Genomic DNA, 19,095 nt, shown 5'->3' with positions numbered 1-19,095 from the left:
GACAATTTAACCGGTGGGGTTGGAGATAACTCTATTCACTTGCGAAGGCAATCAACCCTGCGATTCCGGTTGATTGAAGAACGGGAAAATTTCGACATGCAAGCGGAACTATATAACGGGTGGATGGCAATTCGAACATGCGCAACCGTTGGAGCATTATCATAGATTTGAGGCGATGCGATGTAGAAGCTATGGGATGTTTACAACATGACAACACAATCCTCGATTTTTGGTTAGATTATCCGGTTCTAAATAAGATTTAGAGTCTGTACCTCAAGGATAACAAGAATATCAAATACAGTGGATTCGAAAGAGAAAAGACAGGCCGAATTTGACCACTCAAATATCCAGTGAAAATCTTTCGATTTAAATGAATTAAAACTCAACTACAAATAGGAGAGATAAATATATCTACACAGATTAAAGGAATTATTAGCTTCTAATCATCGTGGTATTCTAAAGCCTCATTCATATAATATTTGAGAAAAACAATCGAGTTTCAAAAAGTGTTATTGAAGTGGTCAAATGCCACCTCGATTTCATTTATGAATAGACCGAGTGGGCCAGTGTCTTATCACTCCACCATCGGAGCATCCTCGGGTCGAAGCTCAAACTTGGATCAAATCATTGAATTGAATGGATTTGATGTTTTGCGAGGTATACTCGAGGTAAGCTCGAGGTATGGTATAACTAGGTAGTATGTGAAATGTCGTCCTGGTCAGCTGATGATAAATGGATGAAATCAACGATGGCACGCTGTAGCAAAACCCTTTCACGATTGACTCGCTATGAAAAATGCTATTCGCTTTACCAAAATTGCTTTCTACATGAGAAAAAATCTCCAGCACTATCGTACGGGCTCCTCTCTAAAGTCTCACTTGTGTACTTATCAGAGGCCTTTGATCGAATTCTTTTGAGGTGTCAAACATCAAACGGGGCGATTGACTTCAATCACAGATGGTCCTTATTGATGTAAAAAGGTGATGGATGGTGATATTCTCAGATCCAAACAGGATTCTCCCAAGTAGTATTTAAAGTACGTCCAAATCGAAGCAGAGCTAACGTTCGCATAGTGGGATGGGACGGGCCGGGTAGAAGTGTTGCCATATAAGGGTGACAGTAGCTGGAGTGCTGTAGGAACTTGGACTTTTCATGTCTAGGTGCGTGTGTGTAATGATTCTGGATGAATAACTATAACTATAACTCACTACCTATAGTTAATAGATAATACTTAAGATGACCAATCGAGTCATGTGATGGTAGCTGAGCGCTGATCAACTCATCTAGATACACGACAATGATTGCTAGAAGGGTTCAGCTCATGGATGCCGGTAGCTCGAAACTTGGGCATCACTTCAGGTAATACCTACCTACTGATATTATTAGATGACTAGTTATATGAACAACTTATTATACGTTCATTTCCCACAGATTAAGAACTCATCTCATACCTCATACGCTTTGTAATACATACGTAGGTGACATTTTTGATATCGTGTCAGATATAGTAAGTCTTACATATTACCTGGAACCGTACATAGTTATTACTCGGTATCGATACTCGGGCATAAGATTCAAAAGTAATTAATCTGATCGCCATCTACGTCACCTGGGCCCTAGAATCTTTTACCACAAGGGACGGTAAGGAAACCCTTGGGTAAAGCCCTGTGCCTTGTGGAACCCATTTCACGGACAATACCTAGGAAGGACGATAGTAGTGGGGAATATTCTGTGATCACTGCCGGCGAACAAGCAAAATGAGAAGGAAAATCAAGATAAACATTCAATGCAAAGGGGAAGAGACTCGAGAGTGTATATACGGAGGATTATGATATTGTGATATATGCCTAGCATCCACCTAGTGTGTGTATATGTATACACCTAGGTTTATACTTCGTATATCAATTAGCTGTGGAATAGACCAGAAAGACCACTGATACGATACAATTCGATACCGTTCCATACAACAAAGACTTGGTACCTGTATATCGAGGTATACATACATACATACCTGACCACTATAAATCAATAGATCAAACGCAAGACAACGAAGCATACCCATACAGTTACTCGGGGAAAGTTTCATTCTCCATCAACACACATCAGCATACGAAGTACACATAGACATACACCACCTACTAGGGCTAGGGTAGGGAGAGAGAGAATCTTTCTATCCATTCAGAAACCTTTCACGTGTAATGATCTCCTTGGGCAGCAAAGGTGCATCGGTACATAGCAGATATCATCAACCCAATGATATGGCTTGATACGAAGTCAACACTCTGTAAACCATGAGTGAATCCTTGAATCCCTGAAGTTGCCAAAATCCTTGAATCCTGGAATATTTTCGTCCCTTTAACCTGTTTGTGTTGACTTTGCACCGCTTTGCACCGCTTTGCACGCTTTGCTCATAATCTTTCCATGCCAACCTCCAAATTCTCCCCAAAAAGGTCAAAAATTCAGAATCCCACCTCCTCGAAAGAAATATCCACCATCTATCTCCTTTTCTCCTAAAAAGAACTTTAATCATAAGTTCTCGAACCTTAACATAATATAATTATATTCCAACCTCCTTATTTTCATATCGTGAAAATTTTATACCTCTCATTTCCGGACACCAACGTCTTTTGGTTTGGTTGTGATTGATACTTCTTGGTTAGGTTTACCATACACCCACCACGTTTTTGATCACTTAAGCGGGGTACGAGTTTACCATCACAGCCAAATGAGTCGTTTCGCATAAGATATCCCTCAGCTGAACAACAACCTCTCGAACTTTTCAACCTTTCAGCAACCTAAATTCAATTTTCACGCCTCTCGGTTTGAATTTTTCGGCCTTAAATTCGAGAAATCATGTCTAGAACGGGTGATCCATATCGAAATTCCTCGGAAACCCTAAGCAGCCGTGGCGGTGGGGGAAACCGTTGGGACAGTGAGCGGTTCGCCTCGGAGCGCGACCGAGTCCGTTTTGCACCCGAACGAGAAGAACGAGATTCCCGATTTCTCAGAGCGACAGGTGGCCATACACGAGAACGATCTTATGATGATGTTTACGAACGTCGAGGTCCACGAGGATACGAAGAAGAGCGAGAACATTATGACGAACGAGATTATTACGATTCACCCAGACTTCAACGTGAGCCAGAACCAGGAAGACATAGATCTACAACCATTACAATGGAAAGAGAGCGAGAGAGGGAAAGGGATGAGTCTCCGCCAGGTCCCCGAAGAGCTGGTGGCAGACCCGCATTTTTGAGAAGACAGAGTTCTCTTGATACATTTGACCGCAAGCCGTTAGTTAGGTATGAGAGAGAAGCCGAGAGGTTGAGGGATGAATATGGTCCACCTGCCAGACGCCCAGATGTTAGGCCACCACCTTTGACACCTGTTCCACTACCAAGGGCTAGAGGACTGCCCCCACCTAGAAGATATGCCGAGAGAGATTACGATGAAATCAAGGTTGCGGAACCCGACTTCTATGGTGATGAGGACTTCAGAGCCTACCCCGAAAGAATTAGAGAAAGAGAAATTGTCAGACGAAGGAGAAGAAGTCACGAGAGAAGAGGTAGCCATGAAAGAAGAAGCCACAGAAGTCATAGCAAGGAGAGTCGTTCGACTGCCACAAGAAGCGTTAGAAGCGAGAGTGTTAGCTCATCTGATAGTGGTACTACGATATCAGTAAGAAGTGAATTCCCTAAGAAGGGAAAGACAAGAATGCCAGCTAGGTTGGTAAGCAAGAAAGCTATCATCGATTTGGATTATCCTTTCGAAGAAGAGGTCAGTTCATCCTAAATATTAATCCATTAGTCAAATCGTATTGACATGTGTAGGGTGACACAATCATCATTCAAAAAGCACTTGGAAGAGAAAATATCGATGAGGTTATTAAGTTAAGTGAGGAATATAAATCAGCTGAGAGTGAGTATCTATCTTTCATTTATCCTTCGCCACCGCATCAAAATGCCCCCTAACCCCATGCTTCCAAAGAAGTCAAAGTCAAAGAGACGAAAGAGGTAGAGACATCTCTAACAACATACCTCATTGCTCCAGAACTCGAAATGTCAGGTGGCCGATCGGAAGCTGGAACTGTGATCGAAGAACGTACAGAGGTCTTCACTATTCCACCACCTCCACCACCAATAGTACACCATGCACCTCCGCCTCCTCCATCAGTTCACCACGTCCCTCCGCCTCCTCCATCGATTGTGCACCATGCTCCTCCACCTCCTCCATCCGTACACTATCCGCCTCCTCCCGAGTCAGTTCATTATCCTCCTCCACCAGAGTCAGTTCACTATCCACCTCCTCCGCCAGAGTCAGTTCACTATGCGCATCCACCTCCAACTCCAGCTCAATGGGCACCACCTCCTGCATCAGTTGTATATGCGCCACCACCTCAACCAGTTATATATGCACCACCGCCGCCACCACAACAACATGTTGAGATTCACGAATCCACTAAGATCGTTGAACGCTCTCCATCTCCGGCACGAAGCACATACTCTCATCATAGTCACCACAGCCACCATACTCACCATCATAATGACCCCGTCATATTGGAAGGACGCCCTAGATCGCGAGACGAAGAGAGCGTCTTTTACGAAAAGCGGGAAATTATTGAACGCACAGAGCCTATCGGTGCAATGACTTTATCACACTCTCATAGTCATCGTAAGGATGAACGCTCGATTCGAGCTGAAATCAAAGCTCTCGAGGCCGAGAAGGAAGCACTCAAAGCGGATCGACGGGCTAACCGAGAGTTGCGCCGCGCGGAGCGTCTTCGTCGTTCAGGAGCCCGACATAGCGACAGCCAGTTGGTACTTTATGAAGAGGAAATCCATGATGGTAGAGATGTGACCGTTGTGAGAAGGGAAAGAATTATAGAGCCTGAGGGAGGTGTTAGGATCGAAAAGGACCGAAAAGGTAGGATGAGCATCAGTGTTCCTAAAAATGCCTATCGTTAGGTGTCTTGCCTGAATGAGGTGGGTCACTTGAGATCGGGATGGGTGGTTTTTGTGAATGAGAGCTAACCCACTTGTTCTTCACAGCTCCTCCACCAAAATTGGTTAGAGCCATGTTGGCTACCTTGACTTAATTTCTGCCTTTGGAAAATAACACCTTTGCTTTATATCACGCATTTCGAGCGTTTATTGAGTCGAGATAGATTAATGAATGGCGTTGACACATAGTATCTTTTGGCTGGTTGGATGGAGCTTGTTAGTTTTCACGCAGGCAGAAATTGTGCTTTTTCTAATTTACTTTTTGAAGTCTTTTCACGGCATGCCCATGGCCATCTAGACTGTATCTGACATGGGAGGGATATTGGATATTGGATATGGAAATGGTTCATACGACGATGATATTTACAAACGCGATTTTACGTTTTTGGGTTTTTCTCTTCGTCCTTTTTTTTAGTCGGAAGATACATTAGTTAGGATACCTATCGATACGTACAGCTTTTGCAGTTCTTTCCTCTTTTCTCGCTCTCTCTCTCTCTCTCTCTCTTCTTTTTGGTGCCGAATACATCCGTATGCATTTTGCACGTTTTAATGAAGTTATGAAATATTTTTTTCTCTTCTTTTCCTTGGGTAATTGGTTTGGTAATTGGTGGATGGATAATTGGGGATAGATGGAGGGATGGATAGGTGGACGGGTGGGTGGCTATTTGGGAATGCTGTGATAGCATTCTAGCTGGTTGTTGAATGGATGCGTGGGTGGGTGGTTAGATGGAAAGTATGGAAAGTGAGGGGTGGAGGGATGGAGGGATATCTGAGCTAGACATAGGGAGATAGGATACAATATTATGATTATGAAAATGATGACTTGGATGCTTGGTGTGTTTGTGATGAGTTGGAGTGAGAATTAGCGTGAGGATTAGGGTGAGGACTAGCGAATTGTAGGAGAAGTGGGAGGATTAGGGTGAGGATTAGGGTGAGGACTAGCGAATTGTAGGAGATGTGGGAGGAGATTGTTTGGATATCTGATGGGTGGATGGTTTATGTGTGCTTGGTGAGTTGAGTCGGTGCGTAGGTATCTAGTGGGTAGATAGATATGTAAGGAGCCTTTTTTGCCTAGGTATGCTATGCTACGTTATGCTATGCTATGCTACGATGAAAGGAACCGCGAAATAAAATAAAACAAACCCCAGAAAAAGAGATGTATATCAGCCCGGAGAAAGCTCCTTCAGCTTTACCTACCTACCTGTCTATCTACCGACGAGCAGAGCCTCGGATAATACTAGGTAAGGTAGAAACGTGGAGATTATTCGAGACGTTGAGATTGTTTGGGTTATTCTCCAAGGGAAAATCCGATATTCACGTAGAGGAAGTGTAAATAAATTGATTGTAGGTAACTTTTCGGAAGTCTTTTTATGTAGGGTAGGGTATTAACTAAAATGCTCGTGCATCCATTACGAATCGTGTGGATATTTTCAATTTTAGAAAGTTCGAGTATTTTGGTCTTTGAGGGGCTTGGAAGACCCTGAAGATTAAGATTGTGAATACTTCGAGTAGGATGGCATCTACCTTTCTTGGTATCTACGGTATATGTATATATAAATCCCCCGGAATCATACGACTTTATTTAAACACCTTAAACGCCTCGCTATGCACTATTTCATGTCCCATCCCATCCTAATCCATCGTGATTCCTTTCCCTTGTGGCCAGTTTTCGTTTTCTATTGAAATCTGAAGTATTAGAGTGCGCCGTGTTGCTAAAGTGCGTCATCTCTGTTCCACTCGGTCGTCTTTGTGTGTATCCCACCGAGCTGCGTGGGATGCACCAAGCAGTCATCCATTAGCACGCACTGTTGATCGGAATGAATACCACAACATCCAAAACATTATCCTCTTTCTTCCCTATCCCTATCTTATTTTCTTCGCTTTGAAGTAATCTCTTAACTGCTCCACCCTCGTGACAAAGAACATCCTTTTTGCATCACTCTTCCAAACCAACACTCCCACCTCCTCAGCATATTTTGCACACCCTTCGTACTCCTTCTGCGTCTCAAAATCCTTCATTAAGAATCCGGGTACGGCTTTCATTCTCTCGTTTTCTAATTGCCAAAGACGAATTTGATCGACGACTGTAGGTGGTAGTACAGGTCCTCCATGGGATGCGGAAGAAGCTTTGACGAGTTGAGGATGCGCATGGGTGGATAGGTAGGTAATTATTTGGTCGGATGTGATGCCATGAGCTATAGCGGTACGGATAGAATCACGAGAGACGCGGCCACTGACCATGTTGGGATAGCGAGTGTTGAGTTTAGTGAAGAGTGAAAGGACAGCAATTTGGAGGGGTGAGTTTGTGTAAGCGTACAGGCGGTAGTTAGTCTCGATTATTATGAACCCCTTTTGGCTGGCGGCTGATTTGGAGGCAGCATCAAATCCTGCAGCCACAGTGCGGAGTGCACTGGCATCAGAGGTAAGAGTTGTGGCTAGACGTGTTGGAAAAAACTGAGTGGGGGCTGAAGGGGGAAGGTAGATTAATCCCAAGTCGATGAGGTTGGCGAGCATCCCTTGTTGGGCGCCCGTGAGAGTCTTAGTGCTGTATGCACGTCCGAGTTCGAGAGAGCCTAGCATGAAGAGAAAAGAAAGTACGTCGACGGAATCCATCCCCATACTTTCTGCATTTTCAATCCATAGAAGGAGCAGAGTCCAGACTTGCGCATTGGCTTCTTGCAATAGAAATGAGAATCCAGCTTGAGTGATACCGATACTTCGACCTCTTGTAACCAATTTTCCTGCATCAAGTAGTGCCTTTACTGAATTTGCTGGCCCATTTCCATCTTTTCCTGACCCGGACGTGACAGTGTTGACCATATAATGTAGAATCCCTTCCCATTGCATTCGAGCATGTGTATCCAAGAAATCAATATCGACATTTGGCACAATGTGATCCGACGAAGGAACTCCGAAAGATTGATGGTTTCCTCCACCTGTAAGTGCCAGTCGTAGAGATGCTCCAAAATTCTTAGTCAAAGCTACAGTTTGAGGATCTTCTCGGCTCAGCGCAGTGATATCGACAATATGCAGTCGCGATAATAAGGATAGGGCTTGATCTTTTTGCCTAGGACATTTTAGCATATGGCATCCATTTCAAGTCAGGATACATACTTCTTGCTCTTAGGTTGTACCCATTGATCCAGAGCTGTGAGGGGCAATGGCTTAGGCATATAGAGTAGTGCCATCACAAAGGTTTTGGCAAGATGAGGCAGCATGCGCCTGAAAATGGCCAAAGAGGTAGAAGGTTGCTGATACAATCGCCTGAACGTTGTACCTGGTAATCTCTCCAGGTACTCGAATGAAGCAAGAGTTGAGACAGACATATTGAAATGGTTATTGTCTATCGCCCGCAGATACTATGAATTCGTCATTGCTGGTAGGAAATTCAAGAAGTTCTGCAGCCTTGCAAGTAATGGGTAGCCTGGTGATGGAGAATTTTGAGCTTGGACCATGTCTTTGTCTTTCCCCTACGAATGAATTACGGTGAAGCACATTAGTTATTAGTATCAAGGCTGGAAATGCGGACGGTCCGATTGAATTGGAAATGAATCGTGCCAAATTTCACACAATGGCAATCTATGGGGGATCTTCCTCCGCTCTACCCAAATGTGCCTACGTATGAAGTTCTATCATATGCATGGGCCGAGAGTGATGAGAAGGGTATCTTGTATGTCATTCCTTTGTCATTATGTTTGTCATTTACATTTCCAAGTTGTGTGTTCATCTACACGGAGGTGGCATAGTGCTCGGCAAGTGCTGAATGATATCAAGCGTGGCTGCAGGGGTGGGTCGACTGCAACTGGCATACTAGGCCGGAGTATGTCTCTGGCTGGAAAGCAATGCAAGATATACTCGCTGGACCATATTCCACGCGATTCTGGATAGTCCAAGAAATGGTGTTATCTTCCAGTCGAAAAACTCTTGTAGGCCATCACGATGTAATGAATATTCTCCATCTAGTTTCTATCATTCAAAACTTTCCTCAGATTGAGAATCGGATTCCTGCCCAGTACCTCAGTGAACCAGACATCATACCGCGTATCTACCAGCTAAGCTTGGCCATACAGACATACCCGACTGTCTTGAAGTCGATGTATGTCGTTCCTGGCATCAATCGTGAGCTCAAGCTTGCAGGGGAGAATGTGCTCGATTTAGGATAGCTTCTCGCTAGATTTCGAGGCAAAAAGTCTACGTTACCAATGGATCAGACGTATAGTGTCTTGGGAATGACAATAGTCGCCAGCATTATATATAAAATGCCTTTTTGGAAATCCTGGGGTAGAATACGACCAACACAACGGCTTTCACGATTTAATCACAGGCAGTCGTTGAAGAAACTGTGTACCGACACTACGCAATATGTCCTAAGAGAGGATGGACATTTGGGAGCTCTGAGAATGATTGTTACGCATGCGAAGCCCACAAAAGACAAAGATTGACCGTCTTTGGTTCCGGATTTCTCATCCCCGTTGCCGGGACCAGGTGAGCCAGAAAGTATGCAATAGATTTCAGAGTCTTCAACATTTCCTCAAAACATGGATAAATTCCTCGTTGATAGAGGTACGTTGGTGGTCTACGGACATGTTTTTGGTGAGATTGAAGGGCTGGCTGGAATAATGCAAAGAAATGGGGAGTTCTCCAATAAGCCGGGTGACAGACAGAGTGAGTTGAAGAAGAGAAATTTGAGGTAGAGCAAATATAGGGATGGGTTCGGGTCTTCACCGTTGGCGGTTTCGAGGGATCGTGAGGGATGGTACGTATTTGCTGGGACGAGTATGAGGAAAGGAGACTTCGTAGTTCTAGTTGGTAGAGGGAAAGACCCATTAATTCTGCGAAGGCCGGAGCATGATGAGCAGCTAGGAGGTGGTAGCAGAAAGCAGAATACTGAGACGCCTATGTACCAATTAGTAGCAACAGCGAATGTACCAGATATTGGGGAGATCCAGAAGAAGCTTGTTTTGGGGGACATACAATGGGATGTTAAAGAATTGATTATAGAGAGAGGTAGGTCGGTTTTACGGATTGTTCTATATGATGATAGTCTCGCCTAGACTATCGAATTTCAAGCTACAAATGGACGATATGTTGACAACCAGACTCATCACATGTGAGCTTTGTATTTTGCACGCGTTGCTCCATTTAGAACAGAACTAACCAGGCTCATGATACGCAATATGGATTAATCAGGCAGTAGTGGAGCCATGGAAATATGACTGGAACTACTACAGCTACTGCAACCGCGACCACAAACACAACCACACACATAATGAGAGTCCAAACAGCTTTGGTGAAAACGAAGTCAGACGAACATGCATTACTGGTAAAAGAGCATGATCGCATGGTTCAAGAAACAGAATTATCAATTAATTTGATCGATTTGATGCTTGATGACACCAGTAGACAACACAGGAGGTCCAGGTATCTAGATTCTACAAATCTACCTGAGGGTTATTTTATACCTATCCAATGTTCGTTACCGGCCGATGCGGCCCCAGTAACTAACTTCAAATGGCGGGCGGCCTCGCTCACTGCGGCCTGAGAATCAGGCAAGGGTATTATCCCTGTTCAGCTAATCGCGGTGTCCTCATATATAATTACCGACATTTATGTAACTACAACACTTTCTTATTATATCGACAATCTATCCAGCTTGACCATACCATTAATTCTACAACATGGCTGCTCTAAGATTTGTGAGATCAGTGAGTTATCGACAGGCCACCAAAATATGCCGACGCTGACATCATTACCTTCACTCAATAGGTTCTGAAGTCTTTTCAAGAATCATCAGGACTTGAGCCGAGGTACTGTTTTTCATGTATTTTAAGTGTTGTTTTGTAAAGTACAGCTTCGATCTGTCGACGCAAGTGTTTATTCGGCTTTTCTTTCGAGCCTGAAGCTTTCAGCAAGTCTCTGAAAGCAATCTAGTCGTTATGGGTTGCCGTTCATTGGGCCCCGGTGCTTCTTGCGGCATGTAACAGCGTACCTCCTCTGTACTAGATCAGTCTGGAACATTTTTCACTGCTATTATGACGACAACTGTTTCCATAAAATATCGACTGACGTGTGACTATAGACTCTTTGGTGAAAATGTAGGAAGAGCATTTGCTATGTATTTTGCTGCGTATCATTTCCATTGACTTTGGAAAGCTTCGAGTTACAGGAGCCGAGCCAGGACGTGTAAATTTTGAGCTTGATATCAAGAAGGAGCACACCGTAAGGAAACCTTGCCAAATTTTATATGAGCAACTCGTTGAATTGTCTTGCGATAGAACCGTTTGAATATTATTCATGGAGGCACGATTGCCAGCATGGTAGACCTAGGTGGCTCACTAGCTGTTGCCTCGAGAGGACTTTATGCCACGGGTGTTTCTACTGATTTGAATGGTAAACGTTATGCGAACCAATTGTAATCTCATGTATCTGACCCAACTGCAGTTACATACCTCAACTCTGGCGGTAAGGTTGGAGATGTGCTGAAAGCGGTGGTGACTTGCGATAAATGTAAGTATTGTCTCATCGTTTTTCGGATATCATATTTCTAAAATAAGAGTAGTTGGGAAGACTTTAGCGTATACTTCTATCCAGTTCACAAATAGCAAGGGCGAATTGGCAGCACGTGGAAGCCATACAAAGTCAGTCTTTACCTCCAGTCTTTCGGATTTACAAGCTAAATTGGTTCATGATAGATACGTTGCACTCGCGTGGAAAGAACCCAAAAACATAGTTGAAGAACTACCACCTCGTCCTTAAAATGCACACGTGCTTCAGCCTTATGTGTACGACGTGGTCCATTCATTCTGGACTTTAAAGTCATCTCGTGGTCATGTCTAGGCAAATTTGGTAAGTGTCTTTCACAGGCAGAACATATCTTGACCTTGACCCGAGCATTCGGTGCCAAAATAATGGTCCAGATCACTAGACAGAATTGGACAATTTGTATTTAATTGTGGCTTTCTCCTGTTTTAGTCGGTGTATGCATTTTATTGATAAATGATTCGAGGTCGCTGTTTCTGCTGGGCGGTTTAGTTGCTAGGTGAATTACAGTGATTGATTGGTCACCAGAACATCGAACAAGTGCTAGTATGTGCCATTCAGTGTTAACCCCGCAACAACATTTAGTGCCAAGTCAAGCCTCGGAACAAGTTGGCGGGTATGAGGACTGGGACAAGTATTAAATGGGATGTTACACCACGTGTGGTCTAATCAATGATTGGATAAACAATGCTTCTTGGAGCGTGCTCGAAATAGCTATTCACTTGTGTCATCAACATTTTGATATCCCAGAATATCTGTAGCCCGCATTTCTGTTGGCAGTATTCAGCAGTGGCTTAAGCCGCAACGGTGCGTCTTCGGCGTTCAATGAACCAGGTAGTGACTAGAAAAGAGTCTGAGTGAAGCAATTGGTTTGTTTGATTAACCTTCTGATTTGCTATAGGCTCGATTTGGAAAACATGATGTGGGCGTTCAATGCTTTGAGTCGTCCTACCCACGACTCCCAGATTTGAACCCTTTGAAGTAAATTTGCTATACGACTCGCATAAGATGGATTGTGTGTTTAGGTGGTTCGTGTTTATGCAGAGGTAAACATGCCAAGCAAGCACTGCAAGGCTACGGGGATTGAATCCTTCGACGGATAATTTACCCCAGATTCTCCTCGAGGGTCCTATGAATGTTTTTGAATCTCTCGGAGTATGGGCGAATGCAGACAGATCATGCGCCTCGCCTTGAGCGTTTCACAATTAGAGCTAATCAACTCTACTCACATATTAGTAGCGTCTTTCAGTGAATTACCGATTTTCTAGGAGCATGGGTCTCTCATTCACCAAATTACCCCAACATCTAGCTTGAGAATTTGACACAGCACGTGTGGAAAGCAGATTCTTCAGTGAATACAGCAGTGGACTGATTAATGAAAACATATTACTTACTGCCCCGCCGTAGGTGGCTCGGCTCATTGCTACTTAAGTTTCCAACAGTCTAGATCAAGGATCCAACTTATAACCAACAATAACCTGAATACACCTTTTCGAATTTGACAATCTTTGCACTTTCATACCTTCAGAACTAATATCATCGAGGAGTCGTTCACTCAATCATAATGTGGTACACTACCAATGTCTACGTTATCTGCGCCTTCGCCGCAATAGGTAAGTCATTCTCTTCGTATCCAATGCAATAACAACGAGTAACATATATAGGCGGTGGTCTTTTCGGCTTCGATATCTCGAGTATGTCTGGCGTTCTTGGAACTCAAGCATACGTCAGATACTTCCATAATCCTCAATCTTACGGTCAAGGTGGAATTACATGTGCAATGCCCGCTGGATCTCTCATCGGTGCTTTAGCTTCCTCTTTCATTGCCGATAGATGGTCTAGACGAGCTAGCATTCAAATTGCGTCTATCTTTTGGATCATTGGCTCAATGTAAGTTTTGACCTCCAATTATTAGAACAAAACTAATGCTTTCCATAGTATTCAGTGTGCTTCAATCAATGTAGCTATGCTGGTTGTCGGTCGAGTCATCGCTGGTATCTGTGTTGGTATTGCTTCCGCTATCTGTCCTGTCTATCAATCAGAGATTGCTCCAAAGGAAATCAGAGGCCGAGTCGTCTCTCTCCAACAATGGGCAATTACATGGGGTATTCTTATTCAGTACTTCATCCAATACGGTGCTTCGACAATTGGAGGTGGTGCAGAAAATCCAGTAGGTACGACGTAACCATTATAGGAGCTAGCAAACTAATCAATATCTTCCACAGGACCAACCTAATTCTGCTTTCCGAATCCCCTGGGGTATACAAATCGTTCCGGCAGTTATCTTGTTCTTCGGTATGTTCTTCTTGCCACGATCTCCTAGATGGTTGGCCTCCAAGGATAGATGGGAGGAAGCCATCAAGGTTATTGCAGACCTTCATGGCGGTGGTGATGTGAACCACCCAAAGGTTCTCGCAGAATATCAAGAAATTGAGGAGGCACTCCGATTCGAACGTGAAGAAGCTGTCAGCTCTTACAAGCAACTTGTGGCCCCACGTATGATCAAGCGTGTTGTTTTAGGAATGTCCATTCAGATGTGGTCTCAACTCTGTGGCATGAATATCATGATGTACTACGTCGTTTGTAAGTACTTTTTCTCGGCTTTAGTAGGGTATGTCACTAATGATTCTTTTAGATATCATGCAAGGAGCAAACATTGCAAACCCACTTATTACCGCCTCGATCCAATACATCCTCAATGTGTTGTTGACCTTACCTGCTATCATCTATCTTGATCGTTTCGGACGTCGCCCAGCTATGCTCATCGGTTCCTTCCTCATGATGACCTTCCTTTTCATTGCTGGTGGACTTCAAGCAGGCTACGGTGAACCCAACAACACATCGAAGACTCAAACTGAACAGAATAAAAACCTGACATGGGTTGTTCACGATAAGAAGGGTGTATCATCTGCCATCGTTGCTATGACATATCTATTTGTTTGTGCATTTGCAACAACCTGGGGACCTTCATCATGGACCTACCCAGCCGAAATCTTCCCAAATAAGATTCGTGCAAAGGCTGTTTCTCTCGCAACCTCAGCAAATTGGTTCTGGAACTGTGTTCTTGCTTTTGCTGTCCCGCCATTGTTGAAGAACATCAACTGGAAGATGTACATGATCTTCGCCACGTTCAACGCACTTGCTTTCATCCATATTTTCCTTACAGCTCCCGAGACTAAGGGCAAAACACTCGAGGAGATGGATGAAGTTTTTAACAGGTATGTGCTCTCTTTCTTTGCAATGCGGTCTCTACTTTTCCCTGTTTCTCAGAACATCTTCTGTTCATGAACAAAGATACTAACTCTTCAATCTCAATACAGTGGTCTCCATCCATGGCAAAAACTTCCCGAGGGATCCAGACTAGACAGATTAGCGGCGGATATCGAAGCAGGTGCAGTCAAGGTCGCTGCCCCCGTCGGTGGCGTTGGTGGTGTCCCTGGCGAGAAGCGCACCCATCATAATGATGGCGTAGTTACTCCAGAGAGCGCTCGTCATCGTGATGGTATCACCGATGCACGACAAGATCAACATCATGGTCTTCATGATGAGAAGGCAGCTGTTGGTCGTGAGCGTGGTACAGTGGTCTAATCGTGTGGTTATTCTTCGCGATACATATAGTGATGGATGCATCTCTTTGCTTCTCTCAAGCACTCAATGAAGGGCCATTGATAATTAATAATACAATCTTCTATAAGAAGATGTTCTGTTCTTTGAGCAAGGTCTAACACCTTAGCCGAGATTTATGGGCTGTAGCAAGATCTTAGGCGTAAATCTAGCGCGGAAATCGATTAATTCATTGGTTTCCAGTTGACTATCATGCACTCAAGAATTGGGAACGCGATTATGCATGTTCATAGATGATCCAAGGCTTGAGACTTCTTGAATGGTGATTTAGATTATTGTGTGCTCTGTTATTGCGAGCAGTAAACGATCATTAGATGAACTCTTACGAGAAAAGTAGAATTTCGAGAGCACGATTCAGAGCTCGATCTGAAGCTTATGTCCAAGAAAATATAGGGAATTAGCGCTTAGAACTCATGTGAAGTCAAATTGTTCTAATGATGGCTAGGTATATATAGCTCTCTGACACGCAAAGCTGTATTTGACCATTCATTAACCAAGTCTGATTTCTTTGATGGGAGGGTGCTAATCACGTGATATTAGAGCTAAAAAGTCGTCAACGTCATGGCTGTTTAGCTTCGATCCGACATACCTCATTCAGATACCTACAACCATGGAGAAGGCTAAAAGCTATAAGCCATCGATTAAGCGCATGCCGTATCTAATTCATTCCATAGACGCGACAGACGTGAGCTCCCAATGAATATGTATCTTTTCGATGTAGGTAGTTTTTTTTTTCATCCATTGTTTCTTATTTTTGAACTTCGACATTGAATGTTTACTTCCCGTTCTTTTCACTTGTGCTCCGGCAGATATCTTACACAGCTGTCGCTTCACAGTGCTGGGATTGGCAGTGCGCGCAAAATTTCCCCCTTGCGCCAAAGCAATTCTCAATTTAGAGGCCTAAAAATGGCACCTAAACGAAAGAGATCAGCAGCTGCTGCGACTCCCTTGACTGATGCCGCTTCAACTCCAATTCTTCCTTCGACTCAGTCTACTTTTATTAAACCACCTGCCAGACCTTCGCGGCAGTCTTCACGCAGGGGCAAACCTGACACCAACCCCGAGCACAATGCAGATATTGTAGATAGCAAAACAGCACTTCGTGCAAGCCCAGATGCTGACGAACCTGGGGAGTCGTTCGATCTTAAGAAAATCGAGGTCCCCATAACTCCCGCAAAGGACAATGGTGTAACTGTTCCTGTCAAGAATGAGGAAGACGATTCGCCCCTCTCAGATATTGGTGATGATATTCCAGTACCCACACCTGCTAAGAAACAGAAGAAAGCCCCGACCAAAAGCTCAATTGCTGCAAAGAAAGGGTCAGATGAGATAAAAGCATTTGTAGCAGAACAGGCAGCTAAAAAGGCTGCGGAGAAGAAAATTAAAAAGGAGGATGACGAAGACGAATGGGATAAGAGGCTGGATCCTGACGGAGACGAAGATGGGCAGGCAGAGGATTCTGATGCTATAAAGTTGGAGGCGAGAAGACCGCCCCCTATTAATAGTGACTATCTGCCTCTGCCGTGGAAAGGAAGATTAGGATATGTAAGTTTTTCTGTCGCAACTCATGTTCGAGATGCTGATATTAGAATCTAGGCATGTCTGAATACCTACCTCAGATCCTCAGATCCTCCTGTTTTTACATCTCGAACCTGTCGTATGGCTTCTATCGTCGAACATCGACATCCTTTGAAAGACCCTTCACAGCCTGAGCATGCAACCAAGAATCGACCAGATAAATCGAAGCCAGCTTCTATCGAGCGAGGACAACGATATGTTGAAGAATTGTGCCTAGCAAACGTTCGAGACCTACCAAAAATGCTACGATGGAATGATAAATATGGTATCAAATTCATGAGACTAAGTTCGGAAATGTTTCCATTCGCTAGTCATGCCGAATATGGCTATAGCCTTGCCCCGTTCGCCAGCGAAGCTCTTGCGGAGGTGGGGAAAGTGGTAGCTGAATTGGGACATCGAGTTAGCTCACATCCTGGACAAGTAAGTTGCATTTTGATTCATCTCGAAAGCTAAAAGCTAATAAGTTGTTTGCAGTTCACCCAATTAGGCTCTCCCCGTCCAGAGGTTATTGCAAATGCATTTCGAGACCTTGAGTATCATGATGAACTGTTCCGACTCCTGAAATTGCCACCACAAATCGACCGAGATGCAGTTTTAATCTTACACATGGGAGGTACATTTGGCGACAAAGCAGCCACTCTCGATCGCTTCCGTGAAAATTACGCCAAGCTTTCACCTTCCATTAAACAACGACTCGTCTTGGAGAACGATGATGTATCATGGACTGTTCACGACCTCCTTCCAATATGTGAAGAGCTCAACATTCCTCTATGTCTTGATTTTCACCACCATAACATAATGTTCGATTCCAGTCAAATTCGTGAAGGTACTAAGGACATTATGGAGCTTTTTCCTAGAATCAAGGCTGGATGGACGAAGAAAGGTATCACACAGAAAATGCATTACAGCGAACAGACGCCCCAAGCCGTTACAGGTCGTCAAAGACGAAAGCATAATCCTAGACCTGCAACACTTCCACCCTGCGCTAATGATATGGACTTGATGATCGAAGCAAAAGACAAAGAGCAAGCTGTGTTTGAACTCATGAGGACATTTAAACTACCGGGATACGATAAGTTCAATGATGTTGTTCCTTACGAAAGAGATGATGATAATCGCGCCTTACCTAAGAAGCTCAAGAAGAAGAAGACCAAGAAGCAGATCGCAGATGAGATTGAAGAATTTGGTCACGAGGTCGAAGAAGAAGAGGAAGCAAGCAAAGAGATAATACCAGAAGAAGAAGTTGGCATGGGAGGAAATGATAATCGTGTGTACTGGCCAGTCGGTATGGAAGAATGGTTGCGACCAAAGAAGCGAGAAATCAAGAAGAAGAATTCTGAAGGGTCCAAAGAAGAAGATGAGATGTTTAAGAACCCTACGCCCGCAAATTTTGAGGCAAGGAAGAAAATAACCGAGAGGAAAAAGATGCCTTTTGATGAAGGGGTTAAGGCGAAACTAGCGAAGGCGGAATGTCTGAATGATGTGTACGAAGTGGTAGAATTGGTCAAAACTTCGCAATCTAAAGTCGATGAGAGATCAGAAGCCAATGGGTTTGCGGCGGGGCCTGGTTCATCTAAAAAGAGTACGCCTGCTAAGAAGAAGCCTGCGCCTGCGCCAGCGAAGAAGAGAAATGCGAAGAAAGTGCAGACACCTAGTGCTAGCGTCTCGAATGAAGATGAGGACGAGGACGAGGATAACGATTTGAGTATGCCTGATTTATCGGCTGATGATGAATTGGCGAAACCGACCACGAAAGCTAAGCCGGCTAGACAAAGTGGAAGAGCTGCGGCAAAGAAAAAGAGTTATGTTGAGGTTGATGGGGATGAGGAGTAGTGTGTGTGTATATCTATAGATCTTGGAGTACGGATACATCTGTTTATCATGTTATGTTCATCTTGTATATTATCAAACTTCTATTAAAGTATTAAATTATGTGATTCTGGAGTTTATGGTCAAATCCAAGTCAATCACTCTTCGTCATTATGATTCTAAATTCACGGTGCCAAGATCTTCCTTGTTTTCTGAATATGTATACAAAGAGACGACTGGAGATGAGATAGTACTCGGCCTTGTGGCATTTTCATTCCGACCATTACAATTCGACTAAAGTACATTATTTCTCTCGCATTGAATATCTGTAAATGCTCCCTGCTGGCACCTTTGGACGATACTGGAGGTATCTTACAATATCATCTATGCCATCTAAAGCTCCGGGCTGATATCCTCTACCGGCAATAACAAACATTCATACGATGAATAACACTGATTGTCGATTCTGTAAGGTGGTATACGGGGAAGTATACACTATGTGACAGAGAGTTAGTGTTATCAGGGTCCTTTTTACCTTGAAAAT

The 19,095-nt window shown here is 43.8% G+C and overlaps 6 protein-coding genes across 6 annotated transcripts; 5 read left to right on the top strand and 1 right to left on the bottom strand.

Annotated features, from left to right (window-relative positions):
* Positions 1-2,853: 2,853 nt before the first annotated feature.
* EAF01_009921 (uncharacterized protein) lies at positions 2,854-5,095 on the top strand (the record flags this gene model as incomplete). Its single annotated transcript, XM_038918177.1, has 4 exons — positions 2,854-3,777; positions 3,831-3,918; positions 3,988-4,923; positions 5,049-5,095. The coding sequence occupies 4 exons, from the start codon at positions 2,854-2,856 to the stop codon at positions 5,093-5,095; spliced, it is 1,995 nt and encodes a 664-aa protein (XP_038766147.1).
* A 1,768-nt stretch (positions 5,096-6,863) lies between these two features.
* Positions 6,864-8,326, bottom strand: EAF01_009920 (uncharacterized protein; the record flags this gene model as incomplete). The annotated part of the gene is made up of 2 exons (XM_038918176.1): positions 6,864-8,067; positions 8,115-8,326. The coding sequence occupies 2 exons, from the start codon at positions 8,324-8,326 to the stop codon at positions 6,864-6,866; spliced, it is 1,416 nt and encodes a 471-aa protein (XP_038766146.1).
* Positions 8,327-9,538: 1,212 nt separating this feature from the next.
* EAF01_009919 (uncharacterized protein) lies at positions 9,539-10,054 on the top strand (the record flags this gene model as incomplete). The annotated part of the gene is given in 2 exon segments (XM_038918175.1): positions 9,539-9,690; positions 9,706-10,054. 2 exon segments carry the CDS (start codon positions 9,539-9,541, stop codon positions 10,052-10,054), a joined length of 501 nt encoding a protein of 166 aa, XP_038766145.1.
* A 624-nt stretch (positions 10,055-10,678) lies between these two features.
* EAF01_009918 (uncharacterized protein) lies at positions 10,679-11,756 on the top strand (the record flags this gene model as incomplete). Its single annotated transcript, XM_038918174.1, has 8 exons — positions 10,679-10,705; positions 10,767-10,807; positions 11,080-11,095; positions 11,154-11,219; positions 11,276-11,390; positions 11,442-11,507; positions 11,560-11,638; positions 11,693-11,756. The coding sequence occupies 8 exons, from the start codon at positions 10,679-10,681 to the stop codon at positions 11,754-11,756; spliced, it is 474 nt and encodes a 157-aa protein (XP_038766144.1).
* Positions 11,757-12,548: 792 nt separating this feature from the next.
* Positions 12,549-15,307, top strand: EAF01_009917 (uncharacterized protein). The gene is made up of 6 exons (XM_038918173.1): positions 12,549-13,153; positions 13,205-13,430; positions 13,479-13,710; positions 13,766-14,123; positions 14,176-14,758; positions 14,861-15,307. The coding sequence occupies exons 1-6, from the start codon at positions 13,105-13,107 to the stop codon at positions 15,126-15,128; spliced, it is 1,716 nt and encodes a 571-aa protein (XP_038766143.1). The 5' UTR covers positions 12,549-13,104; the 3' UTR covers positions 15,129-15,307.
* Positions 15,308-15,786: 479 nt separating this feature from the next.
* Positions 15,787-18,689, top strand: EAF01_009916 (uncharacterized protein). Its single transcript, XM_038918172.1, has 3 exons — positions 15,787-16,709; positions 16,761-17,162; positions 17,217-18,689. Exons 1-3 carry the CDS (start codon positions 15,936-15,938, stop codon positions 18,573-18,575), a joined length of 2,535 nt encoding a protein of 844 aa, XP_038766142.1. The 5' UTR covers positions 15,787-15,935; the 3' UTR covers positions 18,576-18,689.
* The last annotated feature ends 406 nt before the right edge of the window (positions 18,690-19,095 follow it).

This window comes from Botrytis porri, assembly GCF_014898465.1.
Source record: "Botrytis porri strain MUCL 3234 chromosome Unknown BPOR_015, whole genome shotgun sequence".
Taxonomy (NCBI): Eukaryota; Fungi; Ascomycota; class Leotiomycetes; order Helotiales; family Sclerotiniaceae; genus Botrytis; species Botrytis porri.
This window is presented reverse-complemented; position numbering and strand designations above follow the sequence as displayed.